General features: G+C 46.9%; 2 protein-coding genes across 7 annotated transcripts in view; one reads left to right on the top strand and one right to left on the bottom strand.

Moving 5' to 3' along the window:
- TXNRD3 (thioredoxin reductase 3) overlaps window positions 1-6,457 on the top strand; it is a 29,521-nt gene extending 23,064 nt beyond the window's left edge. For 2 of the 4 annotated variants that reach the window (XM_045574249.1, XM_045574250.1), the window contains exons 14-16: window positions 2,343-2,438; window positions 5,135-5,264; window positions 5,475-6,457. In XM_045574249.1, coding sequence (XP_045430205.1) covers window positions 2,343-2,438; window positions 5,135-5,264; window positions 5,475-5,593 — 345 coding nt within the window. In that variant the 3' untranslated portion in view covers window positions 5,594-6,457. Of the gene's footprint in view, window positions 1-2,342; window positions 2,439-5,134; window positions 5,270-5,474 lie in introns of all 4 variants that reach the window. The other 2 variants (XM_036419518.2, XM_036419517.2) reach the window with 1 other exon arrangement.
- Window positions 1-20,142, bottom strand: part of CHST13 (carbohydrate sulfotransferase 13) — a 31,972-nt gene that overhangs the window by 5,222 nt on the left and 6,608 nt on the right. For 2 of the 3 annotated variants that reach the window (XM_036419519.2, XM_036419521.2), the window contains exons 2-3: window positions 19,097-19,179; window positions 11,481-12,991 (exon numbers count right to left, since the gene is read on the bottom strand). In XM_036419519.2, coding sequence (XP_036275412.1) covers window positions 12,140-12,991; window positions 19,097-19,179 — 935 coding nt within the window. In that variant the 3' untranslated portion in view covers window positions 11,481-12,139. Of the gene's footprint in view, window positions 1-11,480; window positions 12,992-19,096; window positions 19,180-20,142 lie in introns of those variants that run through there. The other variant, XM_045574251.1, reaches the window with a different exon arrangement.

A 20,142-nucleotide genomic window follows, 5' to 3' on the forward strand; every position in this document is an offset into this window, starting at 1 on the left:
AGGGCTGAGGACCAGGAATTGTAAGACCGTCTCATCTCTTTTACTTGCTTGGGGTTTATGAGTATGTTTGTGTGTGTGCATGTAGTTCGTTCCTCTGTTCTTGCGGATAGACTTTATTTGCTCCTAGAATGCACATAGCAGCCAAACTCTGGCCATTCTTTCCCCCTCCAAGTTTGTCTGATAATTCTGGACTTAAGAGGACTGATCAGCTCACTGTTTCTCAGTCTTAATTCAAAATTGGTCCGAGTTGGATCTGTCATCCAACCACTTCCATTTGGTATGATGACTCATGGGTGTCAACATGGCCCTTGGAATCTACACTATCCGTGGATTCTAGGTGGGAAAGATGGGCAGTTCCCATGGTTTTTATGAGCTGTGGGCCATTTAGACTGACAAGGATGTCCTCCATACATTTATTTCCACCTCTCCTTCACCACTGCCCCATCTACACACAACAACCTTATAAATATTTTTCTATATTTTGGTGGGTGGCTTGAGTATCTTTTTTCGGCACACTCTCCCAACATAGGAAGTATAGAGAGGAAAAAGAAAAGAGTTGGAGGATTATTACTACTTGAGGTTTTAAGCAAAAGAGTGTTGAAATTTCAGTTCTCTCTCTTAAAAACATTTTAATTTATTACTAGAAATTTCCTCAAACCAGCTCCTGAGCCACATGCGGCTCTTTGGCCCCCTCGAGTGTGGCTCTTTTCACAAAATTCCATGGCCTGGGCATCTATTTTGAAGAAATGGCGTTAGAAGAAGTTTAAGTTTAAAAAATTTGTCTCTCAAAAGAAATTTCAATCATTGTACTGTTGATATTTGGCTCTGTTGACTAATGAGTTTGACGACCACTGTCTTAAACTATAGCACTGATATTTCCTAGTTAAATAACCTAATGACTTATTGAAACACTTAACTTAAACTTCTGGTGTTGGGAAATGTATTATGAAAACTTTATAATATTGTATCTTAGGAAATAGGGAGGCCCAAGGAGAGGGAGAGAGATGGGAGAACACCAGTTTAGTGGAGCAGTGAGAACGTACACATTTATCAATTTACTTTGCCATCTTATATAGGCATGGTTCATGGCGCTCCAAAACAATTATAATAGTAACTTCAGAGATCACTATTTACCCATAACCTATAACAAACATAATAATGATGAAAAAGCTTACACAACGTGAAATATTGTGAGAAATACCAAAATGTAACATAGAGACAAGAAGCAAATGCTATTGGGAAAATGGCACTGGTAGACTTGTACTACCCAGGGTTGCCACAAACCTTCAAGTAAAATCATGCAATATCTGCAAAGCACAATGAAGTGAAGCACAATAACACCAGGTATGCCTGTACAGTTGAGCAAAATCATCTCGCTGCCGTTTCCCAGAATCACAAGAGAGTATCTTACCTCTTATTGCTAGCCTAGGAAAAGATCAAAATTCAAAATTTGAAGTACTCTTTCTACTGAAAGCATATCACTTATGCACCATTGTCAAGTCAAGAAATTGTAAGTTGAACCATTGTAAGTCAGGGACCATCTGTAGTTTAGAATCCTTTTTTTTTAAAATTCCGATACCAAACATTAACCCATTGCTTTCTATATGGGTAGGTTAGGAGGAACAATTCTGGAAACGTATAGCTTCCCCAAGCAGGATGGAGGTCATATTGTGCTTTGCTCTGGGTCTTAGATGATTGAGCTAGATTGAGGAGCCTGAGCAGAGTATTTGGGGTGCTGGAGTGAGAATTTTCAAGTGGCATAGGTAATGTTCGTAATATCTTTTAATAGGGTTGAATTGTTTCTGCTCTTCCTAGATTTGGTTTGACAGTGAACCTTGTAAGAAGGTTGTTAACTTGTCAGAGACAGGATCTAAGTCTTTATTTATTTATCTTTTCAATCCACACACAGCCTACTGCATTGCCTTGGATGGCAGTATTCTATAAATGATTGAGAACTGAATTTAGTTAATAGATTTTTTGGACTAACAGTAGAGCAAAACAAAGGTCAACACACTTGTGCAGCTGGCATTTTAGGAGCTCTGGCCCAGGTACTCTCATCAGCTACATACAATTGGGATCATGGAACTCTAAATGTTTGAAAGCTGTTATAGAGATTATCATTTATAATAATAAAAGGATAACAAACTAATTAGACTGGACGAACTTCTGGATGAAGCCGGGGCCAGAGGAAAGCCAGTGCCCGCAGCCAGGGGAAGGAAGGCCTACTCCTGCACAAATTTCATGCACCTGGCCTCTAGTGTTTATATAATTGAAAAGCATATCAAGGAGTGATTTTTATATATGCTAATCTTGGTCTCTTTCTCTCTCTTCTTGTCTTCCAGGTATATCATACTTTGTTCTGGCCTCTTGAATGGACAATAGCTGGCAGAGAAAACAATACTTGTTATGCAAAGATAATTTGCAATAAAGTCGATAATGTACGTGATGTAATTGGAAGCTGAAATGCTGTAATTTTAAAATGTAGCTTTTATTCTAGTATGTGGGTTTTTACAATCTCTTTAAAGGTAGTTGTCAGGGAAAGGCATAAATCCTTCAAATTATTACCTAGTTAATATGTTTGCGCTGGTTGAACAAGTGACAGATTGTGACTGAGTCTTACCAATACCTTCTCAAAATAATCATTGTAAGTTGGCTCTTCCCAGATCTAACTGGGCAGTTTAGAACTAGATCATATGCGAAAATTTTGATCATCAACTAACAAAATGTAAGGGATATGTTTGTGTGCATTTTGTAAAGTGAATGTGTGTCACAAAGCCTTTACAAGGAGATGCTTACACAAAGTGAAAACTCTAGTTAATTAACTCCTAATGAAGCAATTCATTAAAGAAGAGTCAGTGGAGTGGAGAGCCTGTTGTTGCAGCCTTCTCTGCCTTCCCTGTTACGGAGGTGAATGTGAAACGGACAGCAAATGCCTGATTATCAGAGTTTAAAGCACAGTTTATTTAGGACTGGTTGTATCAAGGACACTGAGGGTAGAAAGCAGTATTAGCACTTGGTTCCTCCCTTTTTAAGAGTTTATAATTTATCTGGAGAGATAAAACACACAATTAAATACATATGAACAGCAATAGCTGACATAAAGTTTACAGAGCAATCTGAGGTTGCTGTCCAGAAGTTGTAGGTGCATTTATAAAGGAAGCAGGCAGAGGCTATGCACCGAGGCCCCTAAAGTGAGCAGGAATGGGGCTTGATTGAGCTGCTGCTGAAACCAAGATTCTCAGCCTTCATATTATTTCTGACCTCTTGACAGAGTTGTTGACTGTGGCTGTCGGGCCTGAGGCAGAATTTCCAGGTCTGTTTACCCCTCTTTTTGAACTCCGACTCTGTCCTTTGTCACACCCTCTGTTCTTTAGCTGTGCCCATGATCCCTGTTTGCCCCTCACATGTGCACACTGTCATCAAGAGAGCTTGTTAATTTCTTTTACTACTGTCCATATTTCTGTTTCTAGAGGACCATCCTACTATTATGAATTTTACTATAGTTTGGAAATTAGGTGTTCCTTCTCACAGGACCTGTCTTCATTTTCACTTTTAGATGGGGGTTTTCATCGGATGTTTTCACTCTGTCTGGCCTGCATGTCTTTTCCCAGTTTTCTGTGTGTACGATGCACCACCTCAGAGATTCCAAAGCAGTGTTCTGTGAGGCCCTGGGAGCTCCACTTTTCACCCAAGCCCCTGTGGCCTGTGACTTTCCTTCCAGAAACACTGTTCCCGAGCTTTTCATTTCAGCCCCACCAGTAGATGTGTATGAGTTGGCTGCTTTGAACCATTGTTCTTTCTCTAGAACACATGTGTCAAACACAAGGCCCGCGGGCCAAATCCGTCCCACCAGGCCTTGCAATGTGGCCCGCACCGCGCTGTCATCACTGCACTCCGCTGCGTTTCCATCACAATGACAGTTTATGACTGTTCAGTAAACCATTCGGCCCGCGATTTAGGCTGGATTTTAGATTTTGGCCCCTTCTCGGATTGAGTTCGACACCCCTACTCTAGAATATGAGGAGGCAAGACTTTGTGCCAGCCTCAAGATCTCTGATGCTCTTTCTTTCTGTTGTACACTTTTACTGTTGAAGATCGAAACAAAGACTATAGTCTGATGAAAAACAGACAAAAGGACATCCTAAATGCAGTATACCTTGGAAATAAACTGAATCTTTTTAAAAAATATATATTTATAATGAATTTTTTAGAGAGAGAGAGAGAGAGAGGAGCGAGACCTATTGGCTGCCTCCTGCATGGCCCCTTCCAGGGATCAAGCCTGCAACCCAGGATGTGCCCTGACTGGGAATTGAACCGGTAGCCTCTGGTATATGGGGTAACATCCAAACAACTGAGCCACACGTTTGCCAGGGCTACACTGAATCTGCTTTCTGTCTCAATGGTCTGCTCATCACATGTGCCTTGCACCTCATAACATGCAGTCCAGGGGAAAAGCCCTCAGCCCCACCGCTCCTTGATCTTCCCTTAATTATTTAAGGAGCCGAAACCGGTTTGGCTAGTGGATAGAGTATCGGCTTGCAGACTGAAAGGTCCTGGGTTCGATTCCGGTCAAGGGCATGTACCTTGGTTGTGGGCATGTCCCCAGAAGAGAGTGTGCAAGAGGCAGCTGGTTGATGTTTCTCATCAATGTTTCTAACTCTATCCCTCTCTCTTCCTCTCTGTGAAAAATAAATAAAATATATTTTAAAAAAATTATTTAAGGAGCCAGGCTACTTGCCTCCTGGACTGGGAATCTCTGCAATGCCAGTGAAACCTACTGCCTTAGGATGATTCCAATGTTGGACTTTAATTCAGATTTGCATGTTGTTATTTAGCACTATCTCAGCATAATTCAGAAATTTCTACCATACATATTAATGAGCTCTTTCATGCAGTGGGTAAATTGCTCGTTTCTAGTAAATTGAGTGGAGATTACTCTGGATGTGCATTTTACTGGCTCATTTAACAGATTGTTACAGTGGCTCAGTTTCATGGTAATGTTCTATGCTGAGTTCAACGTTGGTTCTTTTTCTTTATAGATGCTGTCAGTTTGAACTGTGAACTTGCAGTGATTAGGTTCCTATCCAGATCATTAACCTACTGGGCTTCCCTTTGTTTTGTTTTTCTATTAAAGAATCGGGTGATAGGATTTCATATTCTTGGACCAAATGCCGGTGAGGTTACCCAAGGATTTGCAGCTGCAATGAAATGTGGGATCACGAAGCAGCTACTTGATGACACTATTGGAATTCACCCCACATGTGGTGAGGTACAGAAATGGGAGGGTTTTTTTTAAGTTGAATTCAGTTATTGCAGTTTGAAAAACTATTAGGAAGCACATTGTCAGAAAGTTTTCCTATTAGTAACTTCTTTGCATATTTTAAGGAGAATAGATATATTCAGAATGTGTTTTCATAAAGCAGTACTGAAATATTGTTGGCTAAACACAAATTTGTTTTCTTCCTTTCAAACAGGTATTCACCACTTTGGAGATAACGAAGGCATCGGGCCTGGACATCACCCAGAAAGGCTGCTGAGGCTAGGCCTGCTGCTATCTAGTCTCCCCGTCTGTTCTCATTCCTTTCAAACATAGGAACACGTGCTCAGACCCAGCCAATCTGTGACTGGGCACCTGCTCTGTTACAGGGCCCAGTGCAGGGCTTTCTTCACTGCACATAGATGAGAACGTAGACAAGGAGACGGGCAGCAGCAGGCGTCTGCTCAGCAGTCTCAGCTGACGGGAGAGGCAGTTGCACTGCTTCCTTGACGTCTTAGCTCGGAACTCATGTGAAGTGAGCTAAGACCAATACTCTTCCAAGTCAGAACTGAGCTTTCCTCTCAAGGACCTTTTAATCACATAACTAATCTAAGTCAACCTTTCTGGTTGAAAGTTTTTATCTTTTTGCTTTGTTTCTAAGAAAATATTTTTTCAGTTATGAAACTATAAAATGGAGATCTTCCATCGTGTGAGTGTGTAATTCACACGGGGTCACTGGTGAGCGGTGTCTGCGGAAGTGCCTTCAGGTAGCTGTCTGCTTCACCCTCTCCTGGTTCCCTGACAGGAACCCCCTGGGAGCCATTCTCCCCTTAGTGTCTCTAGACTGAGCAGTGTCTCATGTCAGAGAGAGATGCTTGTAGTTCTTTTTCATGTTGATCTTAAGAGTAATATTAAAAAGTTTTACTGTATTATTTGAACTGTATTTAAAGCTTTACAATGATTCCATCTACAATCTGTTGAATTATGGTCAAGTTCAGTAAGTGACCAGGTGATATGAGAAGATGCCATTTGAATGCATATACCTGTCAGCATCTGCAAGGCCCTTGCAGTGGGAGGCCTATCCAAGGTCCTTGGAAAATCTTGTTTTCTTGAGCAACATAGCACACAGAAACCCAAGTCAAGGCCCTTTTAGATAGCACTTGCCTTGGGATTGGATAGTTCTATGGTCAGAATTTCTAAGAAAAAAATTGAAACCAATAAACAATTAGGGAACTCATTCTGTAGACAGGATATTTTGCTACTCTCCCGGAGGCAGAGAGAGGAGGGGGGATAAGGACCCAAGGAAACTGACGTAGGATCCCATGACTGAGTTGCTTTTTCATTGGGTAGAGTAAAATGTAACTGTCAAAAAAGTGAGGCAGGGTATAGTAATTGCCAGAGCTGAGGTAGAAACAGCATAGGGGAAACAGAAAGATGTTATGAATTTTCACTGGATGAGAGGCAGGCAGGGGTGGGATCATTGAACAGAGTTTACTGGAAGCAGCTATATTAGAACTGAATTGTGACGGATGAATAGGATTTCAAATATATGGAGAAGGCTCTGAATGATCCTTTCAATAACTTCAACTCAAATATTAGATAAAGTAACTTTTTAAATGTTGTTCCTGTATTGCAGAGCCACACAGCCAAGGGTTTCCAGAACTCCAACTGAAATGAAACAAGGAGGCATAGAAGTCTTGAGTTCTGCTTTGCACTGGGTGTAGGATAGTAGGGTGTAGGATAGTACCCCCAGGGGAAGGGTGATTGAAATGCACTTTGCCTCACAGAAGGAAGCAGCAAAGAAACTTGCCTGTCTTCTCACTGGCATGGGTAGGAGAAAATATTCCATTCAAAGAGCCTGGAACCACTATTCAAGTTATCTTCCTTTAGTAAGGAGGAGAGAAGGCTTGGATATAAACCTCTCTGAAACTGACTCCCATTCCCTTCTCCCATGCTACTTGCCCCACCCCTTACTTTATCTCTTCTCATCCTTTATCTTTCCTCCTCTCCTGGAGTCAAGATGGGCTCTATGTAATGGTGAGAGATTCATTTTTCCTGGAAGATACACTTTGTATGCACCTAATCACATAACAGATGCTTACCGATCCATCTACAATACAAGGAAATGAACATCCTCCATTATAGTAGAGATTTCAACATACCTCACTAATTTATTAGATCAAACAAAAAAAAAAATGAGCAAAGATAGTTTTGAATAGCTCAATTTACAAACTCAGTTTAATGAACTTAGGAAGAAGACTGTTTAACATGAATACTTACTCATTTCAAGGGCACATGGAATATTTATGGAATTTGCCATGTACTAGCTCAACAAATTTCAAAAGACTGGTCTCATATAGAGATTTTAGCCGTGAGACACACTGAGACCCCAGAGACCTTAAATCCATACAGTATGGATTTAAGTGGAGTAGGGAGGTATGGTGAGGTGAGTGAGAGGTTAATGGGAGATCAAGCTAGAAAGAGCCAGGGTAGAGCCAGGAACAAGTCACAAGAAGCAGGGAATTATGGAAAGATCCTAAACTTTGAAGAATAGTAGACTAGCAAATGCCTAGCCCCGCAACTTACTAGATGCATGAAGAAAATAAATTGTTTAACTTTTCCTATTCTTGATTTATTAAGTGTTGAGAGTTTTGGATATTTCACAGTTATTACATTTGAGTACATTTATAAAGTTTTCAATATATAGCATATTGGTGTAGAGTGTCTTAGCTTCCACAATGATAAACAGGGACCTTATTTAAGGAAAGTTCTTATAAACACACAAAAGTGTATCCAATAGGTAAGAGACCTATTGACAAATCTGGGCTTTGACAGCCTCTGAGGGGCTCCAAATTGGATTCTCCAATTATGGATAGTCACTTCCTTGTATAATCCCCCTATAATGTGCGAAGGTTGGTTTGTGTGACAAGTAACATCTGGCAGAAGTGGTTTGTCACTTCTAAGATTAGGTCATCAAAGGACTGCAGCTGAAGTTCTGCTCACTCTCTTGCACTCTCTTGGATCACTTGTTCTGGGAGAAGGCAGCTGCCGTATCAGGAAGGCCCAGATGCTGAGGAACTGAAGTCTCCCGCCAACAACATGAAATTGAGGTCTGTCAGCATCCATGTGAATGAGTTTGAAGGTGAATATTTCCCCAGGCAAGCCTTTTTCTAACCAGCAGCTTGACTGCAATCTCCAGAGACTGTGGACCAGAACAATCCAGTTAGACCTCTCCCAGATTCCTGACTATCAGAAACTGGGATAATAAATATTTTTCTAGCCACTATGTTTTAGAATAACTATGTTTCACAGTAATAGATAAGTTCATGGAAAATTAAAATTAGTACAAATGTCATCAGATACCTAAAAGGTCTTAGATTCTTTTTCTAGAGCAGACAAAATAAAGCTCACATAGATTTGGGATTTCATCAAAAAGGGATTGGATCTCAGATTTAGCACTGAATTTTTATCATAATTGCAGACAAGGAAACCCTAAGCAGGGAAGCTTATGGGGCCAAGTCCATGGGCTTGGGCCTTGGCTGTGGTGGTCCTCTGCTGAACTTCCTTGGAGTACCCTGATTGTCAAAACTTATGACAGATTGCATGGGAAGCCATTCAAATTAGCAAGGGAGAGCAATACCTTCATAGTCTCATCTCAAATAGCAGTTAGGGAAAGGCACTTAAGAATATTGGAGGGGAGGGCAGAAGCTAGTCAAAGGGGGCTATATGGCAGAGATAGGTGAGTGGGTCTGGGTAGTAGTTGGTCAGAATTTGTGATTGCTGCTGAAACAGTATCAAATTGTAAGTGTTCCTTATAATTTGAGATACATGAGACCATATTGAGTTCCTATTACTGTAGTTTCTTGGAATATACAGGTCTGAATGAGCTAGTTAAAATAGCTCAAGCACCTGGCCAGTTGCTTAGTGGTTAGAGTGTTGGCCCACAGACTGAAGGGCCATGGATTTGATTATGGTCAAGGGCATGTACTATGGCTGCAGGCTCCTCCCCAGCCCAGGCCCTGGTCAGGGCGCATGCAGAAGGCAACCAATGTTTCTCTCACATTGATGTTTCTCTCTCTCTTCCACTCTCCCTAACAATCAATGGGAAAATATCCCTGGAAGAGGATTAACCAAAAACAAACATACAAACAAAAACAGCTCAAGCTTTGGTAATTAGTGTATAATGAGCTTTAGTACATTTTATAGGTTTTTAGTAATAGTGCAGTTTTTTAAATCGTTTTATTTCCCAATGGAGAACTATCTGACAAGGAGATCTATTAGGACTTTATTGCAAGAGATAATCAAATATTTATTGAGACATATGCTTCCACCCATGCTGGAATAACAAGTATTAGACTTAACACTTCTCTGTAAACAAACTGGAGGAAATGTGGAACTGCGTTCAAGCATGGAACCACAAGACAGCGCAGAACTGGAATTCCTGAGAGGAAGGAAACAAATGAGGTGATTCCCTACAGTTGCCCCAACTTTCTGCATGGAAGTAAATAATTTTCAGACTCTAAAGTCAAGGGAGAATCCAAACAGAGCTAACAAGCTTGCTAAATTGAGATAGAAATAGGAGGTTGAGGCAGCTGTACAATGTTGGGCAGGCATAGGTGGGAGTTGTTCAGAGAAGAGGTCCAAAGATCTGCACAGGACCCCCTGAGTGCTGAGTTCTAAGCCACATATCCTCAGAGTAAAATTCTAGAAAGGCAAAAAATGACAGGGAGTAAAAGCTGAACAATTGCCTTGGCTGCCACTATCTGTTCAGCCATTTCTGGCTCCTCCCCACATCCGCTCCTGCTGGCCTGGCTTCTTGGATCACCATCACCCAAGGACAGAGCGGCCAAGTGTAAAGATTACCCATCTGTTCCTGCTGGCCTCGGGAAACAGTTCCGCATATCCCAACCCTTGCCAGGGCCATCTAACTGGTGTGTTGGGGAAAGAGGTGGGACTCCTGCCTTCTCCAGAGTTAGCTGTCTGCAACTGGGGCCCTGGTCTCATCAGCACCCTGTGAGGGGGTAGGGTTGGGACCCCCATGACCTCAGAGGAGGCAGCCTGAGCCCAGGGCCTCACCAAGCACTGTGAACACAAACCCAAGTGTTGAGGCCCTAAAAAGACTTCACCCAAGAAAAATGTCACTGCTCCTGCAGTCACAAGCCAGACTCCAGCTTAGGAGGGGTTCTGGCCCCCCGCTGCTGTCTGTGTGGTCTCCTCCATCGCAAACACTTGAGCATGGGTTTCTGTGCAAGTTGATGCTTCAAAGGACTCTTAGGCTCCAGATTAGAATTTTGGGCAGAATTCAAGGTCCCAAGATCTGAGTGTGACTGACTTTCCGGCAGCCTTTTACGTGGGGAGAGAACAAAGGATTGAGTTATCACTTGTTCTTCTCAAAACAAACCCATTACCCAGTCAAAGACTTGGCTCACAATCATAATGTCAGGTGTGGGGGGTGGGGGATGAAGAAACATTGAACAGGACAAAGAGAGTTTTTGTACACGCTGGAGATGTAAACATTTGGAAACTCGTTGCACCTGTGCTGAATAAGAAGCTCCCCAAACTCCGAGGGCACATGTGGTTTCAGCTCCTACGTACCCACTTCATCACTCCAGCCCAAACATGCCTTACCAGAAAGCATGGGCTTCCTGGGCCGTTAGGATACATCTCTGGATGTTCAAAACCTCCAAGCGCTGTGAAATCCCAAAAGGAGCCCCTAGTAAGTCTCCTGGGAGCCCACTGCTGCTCTTCCCTCTAGCTACCACATGGTGGCAACAGGGAGCCAGCTCCGCCTCTGTGGGAAGGACTAGACAAGGCTTCCGCTGCCACAGGGGTTCCAGGCAAGATCGTGTTCTTCCTGCGGACTCACCCCAGTGCGAGGTGGCCCAACGCGCAGGGCTTCACTGGGCTAGCTGGTTTTGGGCTTTCAGCTTTGGCCCAGGCAAAGAATACGTTTCTCCCAAGCTGAGACTGTTTCCCCAACCCTACAATTTAGGATCCCCCCACAGGATGCACTCCCCCATGCCCCACTCCCCACGGAGTACCTCAGGCTTGTGTGCTGCTATGAAGGTAAGCCAGGCTCTGTCTCTCTCACTCATAACCACCCGGCATTCTAAGGCCATTTGGCAGCAGTGGAAACCGAGGCTCAGAGACTCAGTGAGATTCCAAGATCAGACAGCCCCACGCCCCAGAGCAAATGTCAAAATGAAGTGGAGGAACTCTAAACTGTCAGAAAGTAACAAAACTCATTTATTTCGATAACATGAGCCCGCCAGATCACCGAAGTCCTATAAAACCTGCCTCCTATTGCACCCTGGACTCTGGGCACACAGAGGCAACCTAGCATCCGGCCAGACTAAGACCAAAGGTGGGGCCAGGGCAGGGCCAGCAACAGGAAAGGTGGCCTTGCTCTGAGACGGGCAGAGTGAAGGCAGCTCACAGCTGGCTCCTGTGCCATGCCCATGGGCAAGGATGGCCCCAGCCTGAGGCCTGCCTGCAGGGGAGGGCTTCTCTCCTTGGCCAAGGCTGTCCTTACCAGAGTAGGTGAAGTGGGGAGGGAATTAGGATGGCCACAGGCTGCCTTGAGCCAGCATTCTGCTCTGTTACACCAAGGACAGGTTCAGGGACAGAGCTGACAAAAAATGGCCTCTTTGCAACTTAAAACTCTATTACCCAATCCTCACCCACCCCAACTAGAGCAGTTAGAGCAAGCAACATCAAGCGACAGGCAGGACAGGGGACAGGCACCTATTTGTACAACAGCTGAGTGGCTGCACCCAAAACCAGCCAGGTGTGACATCGGCCCAATGCAATGATTGTCAAAAACTTCCATTCTCATCCCCATCCCTGGCCTGGGAGCCTCCGCAGTGCACCAGGCACCACGGGCTAGTGCAGCCGCAGGTAGGAGGGGGCGGAGTAGTTGAAGAGCAGGAAGTCCATCTTGTAGAGGTCAAAGAGGCGCCGCTGGTAGAAGGGGCTGATGTCCTGGAAGAGGCGCCTGGCCAGGTCCTGGGAGGCGGCGGAGGCCGCCTTGGCCCGGGGCGGCGGCGCGGGGAAGCGCAGGCCCGGCGCGCCCACCAGGCCCAGCACGAAGGCCGCGTCCTCCGCCAGCGTCTCGAACTTGCCCACCACGTCGTAGCGCAGGCGGCACGGGTGGCAGAGCGCGTGCGCGCGCTCCCAGTGCTCGTTGAAGGGCTCGTCGCGGCGCGTGCGCGGGTCCAGCAGGTAGGCCAGGAACTCGGCGAAGCGCACGTCGTGGCCGCGGGCCAGCGCGTCCGGGTGCGCGCGCGGGCGCAGGCGCCGCACGATGCGCGTGCCGTACAGGCGCTGGAAGGCGGCGCTGTAGGGCCGCGCGAACTTGTTGCGGTAGGCCGAGGCCAGGCGCTCGAAGGGCTCGCGCACGAAGAGGAAGGTCAGGTAGGCGCGCAGGCGCCGGTTGATCTCGGCGGGGCTGAAGTCGGCCAGCGAGGGCAGGCGGCCCGGCGCGTGCGCCTGGTGCGCCGGGATGGCCTGCGGGTCGGCGGCGCCCGGGCCGCGCAGCGCCAGCAGCACGCGCTTCCAGTTGGTGCAGGCCACCTTGGGGACGTAGCAGTAGAGCAGGCCGTGGGCGTCGTCCACCAGCACGTGCCGCAGGTCCTCGGGCTGCAGCAGGCGCTGCCGGCGCGTGTGGCGGCTGCAGGCGCGGCGCAGCAGGTTGCGGCGCTGCCGGTGCACCTCCGCCAGGGCCGAGCTCGAACCCTGTGGAGGACAGGGGTCAGTGTCAGGGCAGCCGCGCTGCCACCCATCACTGTATGATTGGGAGCCTGGGCATTTGCCCTGGACCTGGGTTGGAGAGAAATGAATTTAACCTTGCAGAGGCATGAGCCGGCTGTTGGACACCCAGGACTGAGGAGGTCCTGATAACGAATGTGACAGGATCAGAGTAAGACTGATAAGGAAGTATGGCTTCAGAGTCCTCACCGTGGGAGCAAATTGGATTGCTAGAAGTAGCATAGTGCATAAGAATGGTAGCTTTTTACAGCCCTGTAATATTCCGTGGTGTAGATGTATCATGGCTTTTTTAATCCACCCATCTGCTGGTGGGCACTTGTGCTGTTTTCAAATGTCAGCTGTTGTAAATAAAATAATGCTGCTGTGAACACAGTGGGAGCATATATTCCTTCTGACTGGTGTTTTGGCATTCTTAGGATATATTCCCAGAATATTTGGGATTAAGTAAAAGGCAGTTCCATCTTTAATGTTTTGAGGAGGGGTGACTGGATAAAGAAGGTGAAGGGATTAGCTAAAGAACATAGATGCATACCCCATGGACACAGACAATACTTTGATGAAGGCCAAGGGAGGGGAGGAGAGCATGGGTGGAGGTGGGCAAAGGGGGGGAGGGGGACACCTGTAATAATGTCAACATTGACATTTTTTAAAGTATATTTTTACTGATTTTTCACAGAGAGGAAGAGAGAGAGATAGAGAATTAAAAACATCGATGACAGAGAAACATCGATTAGCTGCCTCCAGCACACCCCCTACTGGGGATGTGCCCGCAACCAAGGTAACATGCCCTTGACCAGAATCGAACCTGGGACTTCAGTCCACAGGCTGACGCTCTATCCACTGAGCCAAACCAGTTTTGGCCATTAACATTTTTAGTAAGAAAAATAACAAAAAACTCATGATGATATGGAAAAAAGAAAAGAACGATAGCTTGAGTCTGTACCCCTCTGTCAACCCACCAGCCCCTCCCAGACTGAGGACCCTGGGGCTACAGGCAGTATCTTCAGGACTAGTGACAGGCTGAGGCCCGGGCTCAGAGGGTCCTTGGAGCTGCAGGGGAGCATTGAGGGTGCTGGGTGCTGAATGGGGTCTCCCCATTCAATGGATGAGAGATGCTGCCATGGAGGGAGGGTGGCATCAGGATCTCGTACCAGGCAGCACCCAGTTGGAGCTACTTCTCACAGAGCAAATGCAGAAGTCAGCCAGTTTGCAGACTCCGAATCTATTTCTTTTTTATTTAAAACCATGTCTGCCAGGGGAGGCAGGCAGCAGACGCCAGACACAGGAAAAATAATGGTATTTCGCATTCTAAGCCACAGCCAGCGAGGGGAGGGAGGCAGGGCCTTCTCCACACAAGGCCCTGGCCCAATGCAGCGGACTCCGCTGAGGTTACCAGCTGGGAGGGACCTCAGGACAAAGCAGCCGCCCAGAGGCACAGCCTTCTAGGGACTGCATAGGCCCCTGTGGACCTCTTGCATGGACCCTGGACAGGCCACAGCTCTCCTGTCTCCTTTTCAGTCCCAACTGTTACAGTCCCAGCAAGAAAGAGATGGCTTTTTCTGGAAGGAGTTTTTCAAAGGGACGGTTGACAGGTGTGAGAGCAGGGGCAGACAGCCAACTGGGAAGGTGGCATCCCAGAAACAGAGACCATTCAAGGTCTCAAGGGGGTGGGGCCATGTGAACACTGAGCACAAGCACAGGAACAACGGGAGTCACGTGATCAAGTGAGAGCGTGCATGTAAATAAGGGGGCGGGGCCATATAATCAAGTGGAAGTACTGGTGTGAAAAAGGGGTGGGGCCACCTGATCATGGGAGAATGGGTGTGTCAACAAAGGGGTGGGGTTCCCTGAACCAGAGGGAGAAGTGCAGTGAGGATGGAGGATGGGCTGTGTGAATGGAAGGTATGGGGCCAGGAGTCCTCGGAAGCTGAAGAGGCAGGAAGGACCCTCTCCTTTGAGGGAGCAGAGCCCCAGACACCCTGACTACAGATTCTGGCCCCAGAACAGGGAGAGCACATTTTCCTATTTGTTTAGCCCGGGGGTTGGCAAACTCATTAGTCAACGGAGCCAAATATCAACAGTACAATGATTGAAATTTCTTTTGAGAGCCAATTTTTTTAAACTTAAAATTTTTCTAATGCCACTTCTTCAAAACAGACTCGCCCAGGCCGTGGTATTTTGTAGAAGAGCCACACTCAAGCGGCCAAAGAGCCGCATGTGGCTCGTGAGCCCCAGTTTGCCGACCACGGGTTTAGGCCAATCTGTAGTTATCGGAGCAGCAGCCTCAGGAAATAGATCCCTCCTTGCCCCTCCGTTTGGGGCTTTGACTGGGTTCTGAGAACAGCTGAGCCCTGTGCCCCAGCAGGGGAGACCCCCTAGGCCTCTCACTGCAGGGCTCACAGGGAGATTCATTCCTGAGTCTGTGCCTTGGCCCTGTGTCCTGGGAGCTCCTCAGCAGTGACAGTGCAGTGGGCACCAGGACAGGCTGCTTGGTGGGAAGCGCAGGCTACGGGCTCAGGGACTCCACGCCGCCTTGCTGAGCCCCCAGCTGCAGGGTGATGCAGGGTACTCCCCAGCCCCGCCCTTACCTCCCAGGTCTTTCCCCTAATGAGTCCAACCTGGGCCTCTGCTTCCTGGAGCATCTGCGTTGACAGGAGCCAGCAACTGGGTTGTTGTACCCACATTCTAGATGCCAAACCTGAGGCTCAGAGAGGGGGGGCAGAGGCCCCTACCCGCAGCCAATCTCCCCCTCAACTCAGCCCAGCTTACAGGTGGCTGCCCCAGCTGTCTCCTGGTAGCCCTGGTGTGGGAGGAAGAGGAGGAGGATGAGGGAGAGGCAGGGGAGGAGGGGGAGAATTCTGAGAAGCAATCAAAACTATACACCAGCTGGCTCCTCCTTCTTCAATCCCTCTCTCCAGCTTCAAAACCTCCTTCTGTGCAGGTAGGCAGGGGCCTCTTCCTGGCCAGGCAGCTGGGAGCAAAGGAGGTCAAGGAGGCAGAGGGTCCAGATAGTGAGTTCTGTGACCCCAGAACAGAACCCCAGATAGTGACCCCACCCTCATCTAGATAGTGACCTCACTTTCACCCAGCAAATTTCCTGGGCCTGGGCTCCATGGACCTCCCAAAGTTCCCAGGCCAGGAAGGCTGCTTGCTGCCCCGCCCCCTGCCTTCGCACATGCAGTTCCCTCCACCTCGAATGCCCCTCCTCGTCCTTCAAATTCCAGCTCGGCTTTAGCTTCACTGGAGAACCTTTGCTGAGTCACTTGGGGTTCCCCCAGCACCCTGCACCCGCCCCAGTCACAGCCGTTTTCTGGATGATGCTCTCACGGGATTAGCATCTTGGGAATACTAGCTTTGCCTTTGTACCCCAGCCCTTGGCACACACAGGTGCTCAGTAAATCCGGAAGGAAGGGAAGGAGGGAGGGAGGAAAGAGCAAAGAAACCCCTCTCACAGGATTGGAGAGGATCTAGACCGTGAGCACCGGGCACAGGGCTGGGCACCGAGCCACGCCCACTCTCTTCCTGTCACCTCCACTCGAGCCTGGGCTCCAGCACCTTCTGCTGCATCTGATTTGGAGCCAGCTCAGGAGTCTTCTCCATGCGGCAGGCCTGTGTCTATTGCCCATTTGGATGCAAGGTAATTACACCGGGATGCTGACATGCACTTGACTTTATAAGGAGCTAGTGTGTTTGGGAGAAAGGCCTTCATTCCCGGAAACCTGGACTGTGCAAACTTGCAAGGGCCTGAGGGCTGACCTTGAGCAGGGGTTTTCAAACGGTTTTCACACTGAATACTTTCTGCAGACAAAGCCTTACCTGAGGCCACTATGTAAAACAGATGGGAACTAAGCTGCTTGGGGAGATGGGACCAGAGTCCCCTTTCCCCTGTGCTCTGGGCCCTGGGGAGGTGGGAGTTGGGGTCCGTCCTGCCAGTGGGATGGGCAGCCAGGAGAGAGGGAGAGCCCTGGGCAGAGTTGGTGACTGACATTTACTAACTGGTACAGAGGGCTTCAGTATTTTCAGAACTGTGTGTTCTTGCCTGGATGTGGCAGGATGAAAGATGAACTAACTCATCTTTCACAGCAAGAAGTCAGTCTATACAAACAAAAATGAAAATATGTGTTTGGAAAAAATCCTAATGACTTCAACTTTTATTTTAAAAATATATTTTATTGATTTTTTTTTTACACAGAGGCAGGGAGAGGGAGAGAGCGAGAGCCAGAAACATCAATGAGAGAGAAACATCATTGAGCTGCCTCCTGCACAACCCCCACTGGGGATGTGCCCGCAACCAAGGTACATGCTCTTGACCAGAATCAAACCCGGGACCCTTGAGTCCACAGGCTGATGCTCTATCCACCGAGCCAGACGGGTCAGGGCATGACTTCAACTTTTAATGTTCTCACATTTAATTTTTTTTTAATCTTGAAGGGATATTTTAGGGGAAGTATCTCTTGTCTAGAGGAAATATTTATATGAATTCAGCACTTCCATCAACTTCTCTTTCTTTTTGCTTTTGTGAAATTCAAATAAAATAAAATTTAAAATTGCAAAAAAAAAGAAAGAATGGTAGCTTTAATTTATAAACAGGATTGAAAAATGCAGCCACTTGCAGGCTATTAGGATCTTTTCTGTTTAATAATAAAATTAGCTAATTCTATATTTCTGAATTGGCATGTTCCTTTGGGTCTTGGTTTCTTCATCCCTAGCAGTCCTCTCCCAACCCCCAACAAATTCTAATCTCAGTACTTGGGCAGGAAGCTGGCCCTCTCTCAGCCTGTTCCTCCTCTGTAAAACAGTGTTGTGTGCCAGGCACCTTGCTATGCCCTTTACAACTCTATGAATTGGGTAATATTAGGAAAACACTTGAGCCCAGCCCTTCCTCGCCCTCCTCAGCTGTACTTCCAGCAACCACCCTCGCTTTCTCCAAGCCCTTCTGGGTCTTCACCTCCAAGACTAACCCTCCAGCCCTCCTACCTCCTTCTTTGGTGTTTTGTTTTGTTGTCTAAAATTTCTTAAAGATTTTAATTTCTAAACATTGTATTAAAAGCCTTGCGGCAATCTATACTAATAATAGAGGAATATGCAAATTGTCCAGGATGCGTCACAGTAATAATAACAACTGAACAGTGTGGGGTGACAAGGCCAACAGGGGGGTTAGAGAGGGACTACCAAACAACTGAACAGCAGGCTGTGTGGGGTGACCAGATCAGCAGGGGAGACAGTTAGGGGCGATCAGGCAGGCAGGCAGGTGAGCAGTTAGGAGCCAACAGTCCCAAATTGTGAAAGGGTACAGGCTGGGCTGAGAGGACCCCCCCACTCCATGCATGAATTTCATGCACCAAACCCCTAGTAATACAATAAGTATTAGTGACAATTCGGGAAAGTGAACCCTTCATTCATTACTGATGAGAATGTAAATGGTACAGATGTTGTGGAAAGTAGTTTGACAGTTCCTCAGAAAACAAACATCTGATCCAGAAATTCCATTTCTAGGTCTATATTAAGGTAACAAAAACAAAAGTTATACAAAAACTTGTACACAAATGCTTACAACTACATTATTTATAATAGTCAGAGAGTAGAAACAACCCAAATATACCTCAACTGGAAAATAGGTAATTAGTATGTATGTGGTCTGTCCATTCAATGGGATTTATCCTTTCTAATAAAGAGGGAATATGCTAATTGACACCCACACCATCGCAAAGATGGTGGCACCCACAGCCAATAAGGAGGGAATATGCTAACTGACTGCCATGCCCTCAAAGATGGTGGTGCCCGTAGCCACAAGATGGCATCACCCAGTCCCCTCAGCCCCAACAGGGCAACAGGTGTGCGACAAGGCTGGGCCAGTCGTGGGCCGGGCCGGGCCTTGCTATGTGATGGCCTCCAGAGTCTCCCAGCTGCCCAGAGCCGGCCTGAGGCACAGGCAAAAATATTTGTTATGGGCCGCATGTGGCCTGTGGGCAGTGAGTTTGACATGCTTGCTATAGGTTTACATTGGGGCTCTTGGGTTCCCATGTCTGGAGGCAGAGGGAGGGGTCCCAGAATGGGGGTCTGTCCACTTACCTGGTCCAGGTCATAGAGCATCTGCAGGGGACTCCTCTTCTTCCCACCGAGCCAGCCAGAGCCCAGGGCCTTGTTTCCAGATTCTGTGGAGCATAAAGAAAGAGGTGTCACCACTGCATCAGAAGAAATGGCTTTGATGCTGTGGGGCGTGGTCAACTCACCTAGGGCACAGCTAACCCATCTCTGAGACTCAGTTCCCTCCTGTCCCACCTGCATTGGGATGGGGAGGGAGGTTGGTGAAATGTGGGGAAGCACTGACAGGGCCCCTAATCCATCAGGCAGGTTGCTTGGTGTCACTCCTATTCCTATGCCCTACCCCAGCGTTTTTCAACCGCTGTTCCGTGGCACACTAGTGTGCCGTGAGATGTTGCCTGGTGTGCCGTAGGTGCAGACAAGACAAGAATTTTATAATTTTTCACTATTTTGTTTACTTAATATTTCATAATAAAGTAATTATAAAATACTTTCTTTGTGTTTATTTGATTCCTATTCAAGAGAATTACTTTATATATAGTCAATATAGGCACAGAGTTAAATTTTTTAACATTTTCTAATGGTGGTGTGCCTCGTGATTTTTTTCATGAAACAAGTGTGCCTTTGCCCAAAAAAGGTTGAAAAACACTGCCCTACCCTCTAGAATTAGAGGATGCCAGACAGGGAGAGAGGAGAGGAAAGGTACTCAGCCCATAGCTTTCTGGGAAAGGCCTGACCACTCAACCTCACCCACCTGAGTCTGCCCTCATCTCATGCCCTGCCCTAGCCAGCCCCATGACTGAGGAGCGCTACCTGTCTGTCCAGGGAGGGATGGGCAGTAGTGGTGTGGCACAGCCAGACTGCAGGCTCCCTACTGATCCACTGTGAATTCCTCCAGCAGCCTGTCATCCCCCGAGCAGTGTGCATGCTTCTTCATGGTAAATACAGCTTTAGCTGTCTCCCAGAATGGATGCCCCTGAGGACAGATACTGTCTGTCTGTCTCAGTGCCAAATTTTTCAATCATCCTAAAACTACCATAAACTCAGCTTGCTAAGTTTATTCTTCACTCAAA

The sequence above is a fragment of the Pipistrellus kuhlii genome, unplaced genomic scaffold (genome assembly GCF_014108245.1).
Source record: "Pipistrellus kuhlii isolate mPipKuh1 unplaced genomic scaffold, mPipKuh1.p scaffold_m20_p_6, whole genome shotgun sequence".
NCBI classification, from domain to species: domain Eukaryota; kingdom Metazoa; phylum Chordata; class Mammalia; order Chiroptera; family Vespertilionidae; genus Pipistrellus; species Pipistrellus kuhlii.